This window comes from Lagenorhynchus albirostris, chromosome X (assembly GCF_949774975.1).
Source record: "Lagenorhynchus albirostris chromosome X, mLagAlb1.1, whole genome shotgun sequence".
Lineage (NCBI taxonomy): Eukaryota > Metazoa > Chordata > Mammalia > Artiodactyla > Delphinidae > Lagenorhynchus > Lagenorhynchus albirostris.
The window spans coordinates 118,801,850-118,815,728 of NC_083116.1; the positions used below are offsets into that span (position 1 = coordinate 118,801,850).

The 13,879-nt window shown below is 45.8% G+C and overlaps 1 protein-coding gene across 3 annotated transcripts in view; it reads right to left on the reverse strand.

Annotated features, from left to right (window-relative positions):
• SYAP1 (synapse associated protein 1) overlaps positions 1-13,879 on the reverse strand; it is a 31,472-nt gene that overhangs the window by 5,924 nt on the left and 11,669 nt on the right. For all 3 annotated transcript variants that reach the window (XM_060137148.1, XM_060137147.1, XM_060137149.1), the window contains 2 exons: positions 13,527-13,600; positions 5,850-5,989 (listed from right to left, as the gene is read on the reverse strand). In XM_060137148.1, the coding sequence (XP_059993131.1) occupies positions 5,850-5,989; positions 13,527-13,600 (214 nt within the window). The remainder of the gene's footprint in view (positions 1-5,849; positions 5,990-13,526; positions 13,601-13,879) is intronic.

Genomic DNA, 13,879 nt, shown 5'->3' on the forward strand with positions numbered 1-13,879 from the left:
GGGAAGACTCCACATGGTGCGGAGCAACTAAGCCTGCGAGCCACAACTACTGAGCCTGCGCTCTAGAGCCCAAAAGCCACAGCTACTGAGCCCATGTGCCACAGCTACTGAAGCCTGCGTACCTAGAGCCTGTGTTCTGCAACAAGACAAGCCACCGCAATGAGAAGCCCGCACACCGCAACGAAGAGTAGCCCCTGCTCGCTGCAACTGGAGAAAAGCCCACACGCAGCAACGAACACCCAACACAGCCAAAAATAAATAAATAAATTAATTAATTAAAAAAAAAAAGAATCCACCTGCCAATGCAAGGGACGTGGGTTCGAGCCCTGGTCCTGGAAGATCCCACATGCCGCGGAGCAACTAAGCCCGCGAGCCACAACTACTGAGCCCACGTGCCACAACTAGTGAAGCCCGCACGCCTAGAGCCCGAGCTCCACAACGAGAAGCCACTGCCATGAGAAGCCCGTGCACCGCAACGAAGAGTAACCCCCGCTCGCCGCAACTAGAGAAAGCCCGTGTGCGGCAACAAATACCCAACACAGCCAACAATAAATAAATAATAAATTAAAAAAAAATGATGGGGATGAGTCAAAAGGACACAGAAGCCAGCCTGAACAGGCTTCCACTGGCAAATACGTGATGATGTGAGCATCAAAATAAATAACGATAGCAGTGGATTATAACCATTGCATAAAACAGGACCATGAGTCCACAGAGATATACGTAAATACATGAATACATGGAAAATTTGAGGAGAAATGAGATATTCACAGAACTTCAAAGTACCTCCCCAGAAAATAGTTATTAATTTCATAGAGGAAAGGAGTAACTTTATAGTTAAGAAGGCTGGCAGACACCACTTTCATCAAGTGACCAAAGTGTGGACAGTAGTGGAACAAAATGGCAATACGTGCCACCTGACAGGATGCAACAGACTCAAGGAGAATGATGAGACACTAAAACTACTGTAAATGCAACATGTGACTCTGAAGTGGATCCTTTTGCTAAAAGGGATATTATTGGGACAAATGGTAAAACCTGAATAGGGTCTGAGAATTAGACAGTAATAAGGCATTAAGTGACCATTTCCTGATTGGGATGGTTACATTCTGATTATGTAGGAAATCTTTGTTTGTAGGAAATACACACTAAAGCTTCAGGGGTGATGGGGTATCAGATCTCAAAGGATTCATTAAAAAAGTTCTTTATACTGTACTTGCCACCATTCCATAAGTTTGTGATTGTTTCAAAATAATAAAAAAAAAACACTGATGACTGTGCTCACCTCAGAGTAATTAAGTAAAAATCTCCAAGGTGGAAGACAAAACATGACTCAACAAAAAACACCCCCCTCCCAAAACAACAACAACAATACAAAACAAGGACAGCCAAGGAACGGCTTTGGTGACCTGCGGAGGACGTGTGGATTTTTTTTTTGTGCCTCATTTTATGTTCTAAAAATGCTTTGCTAGTAGAGAGGACAAAAGGGTAGGAGAATGCCTCTCTACCCCCTGGTTTAATAGAAGGGATGCAGGTTCTTAGAATGGAAGGGAAAGTCGAGAAAGTTGAGAAAGAAAGCATGACAGAAAAAGACTTTGAAGGAGTAGAAGAAAACCAGTGAGAACAGAAAAAAAATACTGAGACTCAGGTTTGTGAATGAGGACAGGGCTGGCCTTAGACAGGACATCAGAACACGTTGTTGTCACATCTAAGAATGGTGAAGCTGGGTCAGGGAGCTAGCTTTCTAAGTGACGGAAGCAAAATGCACGATTATCTACACAAGCTAGGTCAGGTAACAAGACGATAGGCAGCTAGACACAACTCATCTTTTCTTTCATTAATTCCACCAATATTTACCGAATGCCACATGCATCAGGCCTTATGCTAGGTACTGGGGGGATTCAGGGATGAATAAGACAAGTTGTCGGCCAAAACAGATGGTCACAGGAAAAATGACCTCTTACTTGTTAAGTTCTTACTATGTGCCCAGCAGCACTTCCCATAATCATGAGGCCTCATAACTGTCTTTTTCTTTCTTTCTTTTGGCTGCGCCATGGCTTTTGGGATCTTAGTTCCCTGACCAGGGATTGAACGCAGGTAGTGAAAGTGCTGAGTCCTAACCACTGGACTGTCAGGGAATTCCCATAACTGTCTTTTTCTCTTGGAAGTAGATCACAGGAGGAAGACCTGACTTAACAATGGTTCATAAAGGGTCAAAGATGACCACAAGTTTAGTTGTGCAAACAGTAGTACACTGCAGCTGCTGGAAGAGCTAAGGAAATCTTAGGCTGCATTAAAAAGCAACATGACAGGGCCTCCCTGGTGGCGCAGTGGTCGAGAGTCCGCCTGCTGATGCAGGAGACACAGGTTCGTGCCCCGGTCCGGGAAGATCCCACATGCCGCGGGGCGGCTGGGCCCGTGAGCCATGGCCGCTGAGCCTGTGCGTCCGGAGCCTGTGCTCCGCAACGGGAGAGGTCAGAACGGTGAGAGGCCCGCGTACCGAAAAAAAAAAAAAAAAAGCAACATGACACACTACGGTGTGCTGTTCTGCAATGAGACAGCACATCATATTCACTTAGGGGAACTCACTTTCACAGGTTAATGCCCTGGATGGTGACGGGGTACAGAGACTAGGACACCTGGGGACCAAATGAAGGAACTAGGATTGACTGTTTACCCACATACGTTCAAGGGTCTTAAACCCTAACATCACAGCTATACAAAACTGAGATTAGCCTTCCCAGGAGGTAGTGAGCTGCCTGAATATTTTCAAGGTCAGGTTTTTTAAAAATAATTAATTAATTAATTAATTTTTGGCTGCATTGAGCCTTTGTTGCTGTGTGCAGGCTTTCTCTAGTTGCGGACAGTGGGGGTTACTCTTCATTGCAGTGCGTGGGCTTCTCATTGCAGTGGCCTCTCTTGTTGCGGAGCATGGGCTCTAGGCACGCAGTAGCTGTGGCATGAGGGCTCAGTAGTTGTGGCTCGCAGGCTCTAGAGTGCAGGCTCAGTAGTTGTGATGCACAGGCTTAGTTGCTCCACTGCATGTGGGATCTTCCCAGACCAGGGCTCGAACCCGTGTCCTTTGCATTGGCAGGCGGATTCTTAACCACTGCACCACCAGGGAAGCCCTCAAGGTCAGTTTTAATTCTGACCTCTATGAAATGTCCAAAATAAAACAGGAATACTATCTCTCTACAGTGATCAAGGGCAATGTCTGCTCTCTTAATAACATCTGGACTGTTTTCTTTTCCAGAGTCTCTCCCTCTTGATGTAAGAGGAAGCGATCACAGGCACACTGCAGAGATATTCGGTTGCCCTACGGAGAGAGTCACAAAGCAGATGACACACTAAAGGTTCTGAGAAGTCCTATGATAAAGAAATCCATCGGCTGTAGCAACGCCCAAACGTTAATCTGACCACATATACCTTCATGGACTATTTTAAAGTATTCGTATGCTGTGAACACCTTCTGGGAAACAATGGGCACGTCACAGCTTGAGGTTGGAAAGACTTGTGACTTCCCTACTGTCATCAGTGGGAAGGCCTCAGAGGGTGCCCCTGTGACACCAGCAGGGCCTTGTCTGGTGCTAGCACTGCTGTCACAGGGAAGTGCTAACACACTAAAAGGCATTTTGAAATACAGAGCAAGTGTTTGTTTTGTTTTCTAAATTGTTCCTGGTTAATGATGGCTTCTACTCAGAAAAAGTGTCCCAAGGCTTCCCTGGTGGCTCAATGGTTAAGAATCTGCCTGCCAGTGCATGGGACACGGGTTCGAGCCCTAGTCCTGGAATATCCCACATGCCGTGGAGCAGCTAACCCCGTGCGCCACAACTACTGAGCCTATGCTCTAGAACCCATGAGCCACAACTACCGAGCCCACGTGCCAAAACTACTGAAGCCCATGCCTAGAGACCGTGCTCTGCAACAAGAGAAGCCACCGCAATGAGAAGCCTGCACACCGCAAGGAAGAGTAGCCCCCACTTGCCACAACTAGAGAAAGCCCGTATGCAGCAACGAAGACCCAATACAGCCAAAAATAAATAAATTAATTAATTAAAAAAGAAAAAAAAGAAAAAATGTCCCAAATGATACAGGTTGTACTTCTGTATGTCCGGAAGGAAAAGTCCAGAAGTCTTATATTTGTATGTGATGGCTCATTTTTGTTTTGTTTTAATATGGAAATTTCAACAAAAGTAGAGAAACTAGAACAATGAACCCTCATGTACCTGTGACCTAACTTCAACACTTACCAGCATTCTGCCAACCACGTTTCAAAACCTATGCCCCTCTCCCCTGCATAAATGCTTTTCTTTGGGTGGGGTTGGAATATTTTAAGGCAATGCCAGGCATCATGTCCTTTCATCCATAAATACTTCAGTAAATATTCCTAACAGATAAAGACTCATAAAAAATAACCCTAATTTCTAAATCTTCCCTAACAGAATAAGCAGTAGGAAACTGGAATTATATTACTCAATGGGCAGTTTTTGTAGCTGGTGACAAAACAAAAATACTATTTGCCAAATATCAATTCTCCAAAGCTTAAAAGAAATCTAAAATTACTGGCAGCAGCGAGAGGGAATACAGAATTGGCAATAACCAAAACTACATGCCTGCCACGAGCACCCCAGGCCACACATCTGAGTGCCTCAGGGCCTCTGGACAGTCCTGAGAAACCGGCAGAGCCCAACGTGCGGCTTGGGGTGATTCGAATGGTTTTCGAGTTGCGGGAGCGCATCTGACCCCAGAGCTTTGCCACTCTTCTCTCAAAGGCAGCCCGTGGAGGCAGGAGGCACTGGGCGGCTCTGAAGGCTGGTGCCGAGGCCCCAAGGAGCGGTGAGACAGCCAGGGACTGAACTCCCGCACAGCAGAGACCGGGAGCCCAGGACTCTGCACTCAGGGACAGTTGGTACAGCTGAGAACGGGGGCACATGGCTGTACTGAAGCTGCAGGGCTCAGGCTCTCCCCACTGTTTGGCCTACAGCCAGGCTAGAGGCCGAGGAGTCCTCTAGGGGAAGCCACCCGGCCCAGGGCTACTGAGCTGCTCTGCCCAAATGGCCCTGGTGAGCACACAGTCCCAAAGGACGGGTAAGAAAAGCCTGCAGCATGAACCACAGAGCCAGCCCAAATCCAAGATGCAGGGAAAGAGCATAGCAAAAAGGGTATCTCAAGAAAGCCAGACTTCATGTCCTCAGAGAACAGTAATACAACATCATACAACAAGAAGAGAGAGTCATAAAACAGGAACAGTCACGGAACACCAAAGACCGCTGACTTTAAAAATGGGGCAGATTCAAAAGAAGGCACTGGAATTAGAAAAGGTGAGGAAGAACCCATGGTGGCAGAGGGGAAGGGAGGTGGCCTCTGCTGATGGTCATGTCACAGAAGTCAGGATGCATGTGCTGAAGCTTAATGGACAAGCAGAGATCTGCAGAGGGAGAAGCCTCGGGTGGGAAGCAGAACAAGACTGCTGCTGCCAGAGAGCAGAGCCTGAGTGGAGAAAAGGCAGCGGCCAGGTCCTGATGGGCCTCAGGAGACCTTAATTTTATTCAGGAGGGCATGGGCACTTCTGCTGTTTTTATAGGAAAATTTGTTCTACCTTCTAACTGGGGAAGAAGAGCACATATCATCTGGACCCCAAAATTCCCCAAAAAGTCCACCCTGAGTTTTGATTCTATGGCACCCTACGTGGGGGGTGGGGTTGGGAGGGTGCTGCTGAAGGGCCGCAGAGCCCCTTTTCACAAAGAGCGTCTGAGAGCATCCTGGCCCCCATCCCATGCTTCTTCTCCGATACCCGGTACATGACCAGGGCCATACATGCCACTCTGGCTCGAGAGCCCACTGCTTACAGTTTAGGAACAAGGGCAAATCTCATCCTGCTCAGGAGCTCGTCCTCTTGGAGCATGACCAGGGCGACAGGGTACATCTGATCAAAGTCAAAGTTAAACTGCACGCCGGCTGGAGGGTCACGAAGGAAGTTCCTCTTGTCCTTTCAAAAAAAGAGGAAAAACATGGGGAAAACCGTAGACTGCAATTAATAAGTAATAACACATCAGTGATCTGACACACTGAAGTCTCCTAAATGCTTCAGCTGCAAAGTACACTGAGCTGTCCTTAACCTGCTTGCCTTAGAGAGAGTGGAGAATGACCAATCCTTTCATATATTCTTTAACAGTTTCAACTGGAGAGAGCACCGTGGGAGGCCTATAGCCAGGCCCGAGGCTGAGGAGTCCTCTGGGGGAAGCCACCTGGCCCACGGCTACTGAGCCGCAAACAGCCCTTTGGGCAGGGTGGCAAGTGTTCAGCCAAGGCTCGGCAAGGGAACCAACAATGAGACTTTCCCCTGCCTGGCCATGATCTGCGGAGAAGTGTCACTGAGTCTTTCTCAGTCACCATTGCATTCCCAGGGCATTTCTTGCCAATCAGACATGAAAAAGAAATGAAAGGAATCCAAATTGGAAAGGAAGAAGTAAAACTGTCACTGTTGGCAGATGACATGATACTATACATAGAAAATCCTAAAGATGCCACCAAAAAACTACTAGAGCTCATCAATGAATCTGGTAAAGTTGCAGGATACAAAATTAATATACAGAAATCTGTTGCATTTCTATACACTAACAATGAAATATCAGAAGGAGAAATTAAGAAAACAATCCCATTTACCATCACATCAAAATGAAAGAAATACCTAGGAACAAATCTAATAACTAAGGAGGTAAAAGACCTGTACTTGGAAAACTATAAGACAATGATGAAAGAAACTGAAAACGACACAGATGGAAAGATATACCATGTTCATGGATTAGAAGAATTAATATTGTTAAAATAACCATACTACCCAAGGCAATCTACAGATTTAATGCAATCCCTATCAAAATACCAATGGCATTTTCTGCACAACTAGAACAAATAATTCTAAAATTTGTACAGAAACACAAAAGACCCTAAATGGCCAAAGCAATCTTGAGAAAGAAGAATAGAGCTGGCTCATGCTCCCTGACTTTAGACCATATTACAAAGCTACAGTCATCAAAACAGTATGGTACTGGTACAAAAACAGACATCTAGATCAATGGAACAGAATAGAGAACCCAGAAATAAACCCATGCACTTATGGTCAATTAATCTATGACAAAGGAGGCAAGAATATACAATTGGAAAAGACAGTCTCTTCAATAAATGGTGCCGGGGGGACTTCCCTGGTAGTGCAGTGGTTAAGAATCCACCTGCCAACACAGGGGACATGGGTTCGAGCCCTGGTCTGGGAAGATCCCACATTCCATGGAGCAACTAAGCCCATGCGCCGCAACTACTGAGCCTGAGCTCTAGAGCCCACAAGCCACAACTACTGAGCCTGTGCGCTGCAACTGCTGAGGCCCACGCGCCTAGAGCCCGTGCTCAGCAACAAAAAGAAGCCACCGCAGTGAGAGGCTCGTGCACCGCAACGAAGACTGGCCCCTGCTCACCACAACTAGAGAGAGCCCGCGCACAGCAATGAAGACCCAACGCAGCCAAAAATCAATCAATCAATAAATAAATGGTGCTAGGAAAAATGGATAGTTACATGTAAAAGAATGAAATTAGAATATTTCCTCATACCATATACAACAATAAACTCAAAATGGATTAAAGACCTAAATGTAAGACCATTAAACCCTAAAACTCCTAGAAGAGAACACAGGCAGAATAGTCTTTGACATAAACCACAGCAATACTTTTGGATCTGTCTCCTAAGGCAAAGGAAACAGGAGCAAAAATAAATGGGACCTAATTAAACTTAAAAGCTTTTGCACAGCAAAGAAAACCATTCACAAAATGAAAAGACAACCTACTGAATGGGAGAAAATATTTGCAATATATTAAAAAATGGGCAGAAGACCTGAATAGACATTTTTCCAAAGAAGACATAGAGATGGCCAACAGGCACATGAAAAGATGCTCATTATTGCTAATCATCAGAGAAATGCAAATCAAAATCACAATGAGATATCAACTCACACCTGTCAGAATAGCTTTCATCAAAATGACCACAAATAACATTGGAAAGGATATGGAAAAAAGGGAACCCTCGTACACTGCTGATGGGAATGTAAATTGGTGCAGCCACTGTGGAAAACAGTATGGAGGTTTCTCAAAAAACTAAAAATAGAGCTACTATTTTTGGCTGCGTTGGGTCTTCGTTGCTGCGGGCGGGCATTCTCTAGTTGCGGTGAGCGGGGGCTACTCTTTGTTGCAGCTCACGGGCTTCTCCTTGTGGTGGCTTCTCTTGTTGCGGAGCATGGGCTCTAGGTGCCCAGGCTCAGTAGTTGTGGCTCACGGGCTCCAGAGCGCAGACTCAGTAGTTGTGGTGCACAGGCTTAGTTGCTCCGTGGCGTGTGGGATCTTCCCAGACCAGGGCTCAAACCTGTGTCCCCTGCATTGGCAGGCGGATTCTCAACCACTGTGCCACCAGGGAAGTCCCAAGTGAATTATTCTTCATGCTGCTGCACTCAGGCTTAGGTTAAGATACCTTAAACTAAGGGTTAGTGAATTCACAATCCATTAAGAGGTACAGTCAACACAGTGACAAAATAAAATGCGTCATACAAACATTTTATCATTAATATATTAAAACTGGAGTCTCATTAAAAAGAAATCCAGGAATTCCCTGGCGGTCCAGTGGTTAGGACTCGGTGCTTGTGGGGCCTGAGTTCAATCCCTGGCTGGGGAACTAAGATCCCACAAGCTGTGCAGAGTGGCCAAAAGAAAAAAAAAAAAAAAAGAAATCCAACCCAAGACTGTGTTAGAGAAAACATCCCCATCACAGAAGACCCTCATATGGCCCATGACTGCATGGTCAGTACATAATGTGGACATTCTGAGTGGGCAGCACTGTGAACCTCCAGCGCACCAGTACCTACTATGCCCAACCTGGAAGAGCTCTGACAGAGTCCATGTTTCTCTTGGACCAGTTCTCTTCAGTTAGTCAAGAAGTAAACAAAATGAAAGATCCAAGGGCAAACAAAGCTTTCCTGGATTAGGCAAATTTCCTAGGGAACGAGGACGGTTTTGAACTCCTGAGATGGAGCAGGACTCACACTGATTAACATATAAAGGAATGTCTCCAAACCACCCCGTTTCCCACAGACTGAGCATAATCAAGGCAAAAGGCTGTTGTTTTGGATCACTCAAACAATTAAGACTGATTGCTGTTATTCGGTTTCTTTTTTTTTCTTAAACAGCTTTTTTGTTTGTAAATATGATACACATCCATTTTTTGAAAATTCAGAACACCAAAGAAAAACACAGTCAAAAATCCCAATACCCACAGACAACCGTAGTAAGATATTTCCTCAAACACCCTCCCGGATGCGTGTCTCTCTGCAAACACGCACGTGTCTGTGTGAATACAACATCTGTTTTTCCTTTCCACTCAAGAGTCGTGAACGTCTTTCCATCTCCAATGTAGCTATGTCTACCCTGAATGAGCCATAATTTACTTAACCAGGCCCACTTCAGTAGTCATTTAGATTGGTTCTAATCTTTCCTTATAGAGAACCGTGCAAGTAACATCACTTTACACTTTTTATTCCCTTCTAAAGTGACCTTTTTAGACTGAATTCCTGGAAGTGGGCTTTCTAATGCAACAGTATGATGATTTTGCCACAGATCGCCCAAACTCTCCTCCAGCAGACGGCAGCAGTTTATACTGCACTAATAGCGGCAGTGTCATCTCATTTTGCTCATATTGGATTTTAACAATATTTTTGGTTTCTGATAATTCCTACATTAATAAGGCAAGAACAATTCTGAGCCTAAATGGATTTTATTTTATTATTATTATTTTTTGGCTGTGCCACACAGCTTGTGGGATCTTAGTTCCCCAACCAGGGATCAAACCCGGGCCCTCGGCAGTGAAAGCGTGGAGTCCTAACCACTGGACCGCCAGGGAATTCCCCCTCAATGGCTTTTAGTTATTTTACCTTCCAAAATAAACATTTCAAAGCCTGAAGTTGTCCCAATCATGTTTCACCTGGGTTTCTACACCGGCCTCCTAATGGGCACCTGTCTCCAGTCCCATTTCTCCCATCCCAAGAAAAACATATTTTACCTATGATTACAATCCTTCAATGACTCCTTGCTGCCTTTAAGATAAAACCTACAGCTTCCCTGGTGGCGCAGTGGTTGAGAGTCCGCCTGCCGATGCAGGGGACGCGGGTTCGTGCCCCGGTCCGGGAAGATCCCACATGCCGCCGAGCGGCTGGGCCCGTGGGCCGTGGCCGCTGAGCCTGCGCGTCCGGAGCCTGTGCTCCGCAGCGGGAGAGGCCACAACAGTGAGAGGCCCGCATACCGCAAAAAAAAAAAAAAAAAAAAAAAAAAAGATAAAACCTAAACTTATCAGAATGGTATGATAACATCCTCATGACCTCTGCCTATCTACTTCTTCACCTGCATCCTACAGTCCAGTCAAACACAAATGCTCGCGATACCCCCTACCTTAATGCCAAACCCGGCCTCACGTCCCCCAAACATCCACACACTCTCCTAAGACTCAACTCAGCTCCAGTGCCGTCACTTCTGGGAAGCTTCCTTGGGCCCATCCTTTTCCCGCTCCACAATAAATGAGATGTTCCTCTCGCTGCGCGTCCTTAGCGTCCTGTATTACATTCCTCATTCCAGGGAATAATCCTGTATGTGCGTTCATCGAGCAGCTCTCTAGCAAGCCTACGGGCTCCTGCAGGGTGGATCTCATTTATCTCAAGTCCTAGGAGAAGGCTTGGCCTACAGCAGTTACTAAATTCGGTCTGCTGAATTGAGTTCTCACAAGTCTCTAATGACAAATGTACTATCAACTTCTTTTCATGTATTACGTGGCCCTATGTGGCCCTCCAATATAAACAGCTTAAAGGGTTACTCTGCTATACACTCTGAAGTGTCCCAAACTAGTGCCTGGTAAGTTAGAGAATGTCAGGCAACTCTGGCAGAGACTGCTAACCGTCTCCCAGTATCCATTTCTACCTTCCTTTCTTTCAGGATCACAACTCTGAGTTCCAGCTGGGCACGTGGCCACACAGCCAGAGACCGGATTTCCAGGCTCCCTGGAGTACAGGGGTGCCTGTGTGTCTAAGTTGTCAAAGGGGTGTGTGCCTGAGTGATAAGTGCAGTTTGCGGGTCTCGTCCTTCAGGTGGTCTGGTACAGCCACCTCTTTCCCACTTCCCACAGGCTGGAACACAGTCATGCACACCATGTCCTAGGGGCTGCTTGGGAGTAAGACAAGAAGAACTTAGGTCTCTAAGTGACTTCGTTGGGCAAAGCACACCTACTGAGACCACCTACCTCTGGACTGACTGTGAAGGGGAAGGAGGGAGGGAGGGAGAGAAACTCACAGCTCATTTAACCTACTGTGTTTTTAGATCTATTACAGCAACTGAATCTATTCCTTAACACATTCAGCAGCCACCATAAAGGATGGATTGAAGACTGTTTCGAAGCCTCTGGGTCATGCCGAAATCTCGGAAGCTCTCTTGTAGGCGTGCCTGAGTGCAACGTTTATTGCATCATTTATTCAGCAGATGACCATTTGGCACCTGCTATGCTCCGGGCTCCACGCCACCTGCTCAGCAGGGCACAGCACAGATGGAGTCCCTGCCTTCACGGCACTTACATTCCAGCTGCGGGCGGTGGAGCGCGGAGAGACGCAAGGGTTTAGACTGCCAGGGCTCTGCGCTGCTGTACCTGGGCGTGCAGGGCTGAAAGCGTGCTGACGGAAGGCCTCTAGGAGATGTCATCTAAGCTGAGATCTTGTGGAATGGTGCAGGGTGAGGTTCCAGGAAGAAGGGACAGCAAGTTCAAGGTACTAAAGCAGAACAAAGCTGATCTAGTTGCACATCAGAAAGCAACAGTGGCTGGAGGGCTGGCACTCAGGCCAGTGGGGCACGAGGGAGCAGTGGGCAAAGCCAGGGGCCTTAGAAGCCAGCGGACGGAGTTTAGATCTTAGTCTACAAGAGATGAGACGCCACTAAAAGGGTCTGTGTAGGAGAGTGACATGAAGTGTGTTCACCATAAATGGACCCCTCTGGCTGCTGAGATGCACTTGTACTGGAAAGGGGCAAGGATGGGACAACAGTCGGGATGGGATGCCTTGGGCAGAAGACGATAGCACCAGGACCATGGTGACAGCAGTGAAGTGGACTAGAGCTATGCTCTGAACACAGCACTGTCAGGATGGGGGCGGGGGGAGGCAGGACTCAAGAAAGACTCCTTTAGAAAAAATTGGTGGATAACTGGAGTCTTTTGTTCTGAGATGTAGAAGATGAGGAGAGGGACAGGTATGGGGGACAGAGGAGTTATGGGGACTTGGTTGGTATCTGACATTTACCCTCAAATGACACCGAGTCTCACTGTCAAAATTTCCTTCTGGGGATAAATAATCGGTGTGTGATGTCAGTGTCAAGTCTGGCTGTAACACGGTAAACAAAATACATGGTGTCCACAATGAACCTGGAATTGGATGCTTAGGCCTTTAAGGATTTACTAATGGGAAGAAGAAAACCTTAAAGTGCCCTGGGGCACTGGAAGGGAGGAAAAGCCCAGCTTTACACTTGTTTGTTTTCTAGACCAAGGTTCCATTTCTGACTTCAGTTAAAAAAAAAGAAAAAAAAAAAGAGTGGGTTAAAAATAAAGCTTGAAAACCACTGATATAGTAAAAAGCCTTATTCACTGCGTCCCACGCCAGGTGGGGTGCTGGATGCTGAGGACAGAGACCAAAGTCAGCCTCTGCTGAGAGTTCACAGCCCAGTGGAGACACAGATAAGAACTGAGGGTCAGGGACTTCCCTGGCGGTCCAGTGGTTAAGACTCTGCACTCCCAATGCAGGGGGTGTGGGTTTGATCCCTGGTCAGGGAACTAAGATCCCACATACCGGACATCCACGAAAAAAAAAAAAGTGAGGGTCATATCTGAGAGTCTCAGTCCCCACACCCGTACAGTGGTGGTAAAAGCCCCTACCCACCCCACAGGCAAACCACGAGGCTCAAGAGAGATAATGTGTGAGAAAGTGTTTCCTGAAAGTGTCAGGTGCTACACGATTGTTAGGTGGTGTCACTCCGTTCCCTCTGAAGTCCTGAGAGAACATTTTGTGGCGCAGCATATGGAATTTTCTTTCTTTCAATTTCAGTTTCAGACAAATACATATAGTAGTTAAAGAGAAAATTTAGAATACAATCATTTCTTTCAGAACAATTAGAATGCTGTCTAGAAACTTCATGATTGCACATCTCAAAAGACTGTCTTAATAACATAAAAGAATCCTTTTAAGGCTGAAAGAATTATTTTGTGTAATAGGCTAGACTTTTCCAATAAGAGAAAGCTACCTAAGAAAAAAGCAAATTTAAAGTCAGTGAAAAAAAATGATGAAAGTTGATGTGTACATTCCTAACATCTCAAAATATTTTAAAAATTGTATAGAAGAAAAACATTCTGCTAAGGATAAAGTCATGATAGGAAGGAAGTATTTCTATACAGGGTATCACAAGATACTTACAGCTGATAGGGCCAAGATTTGTTGTTGAATTGTTTCTTCATCATTACTATCAACCCATGGTGGTACTGCTGCCTCTACAAGGTTTTTAATGGCAAAGAAGAAAAGAGAAAAACAGGTAACAAGGGTTAAACTGTGATCTGTGGATTGAAAGAATGAGAAAGCTTCCACATAACCATTTTAGCAATTTACTAATAAGTTCCAAATATGAACACTCATCACAATCTTCAGACTTAACGTATGAATCTTAGGCATGTATGCATTTGATTTAAAAATTCCTTAAATTATACAATGGAAAAATTGGACAACGCCTTGACCAGGTGACCAAAATCAACATCACTAACGAGGGAGAGATG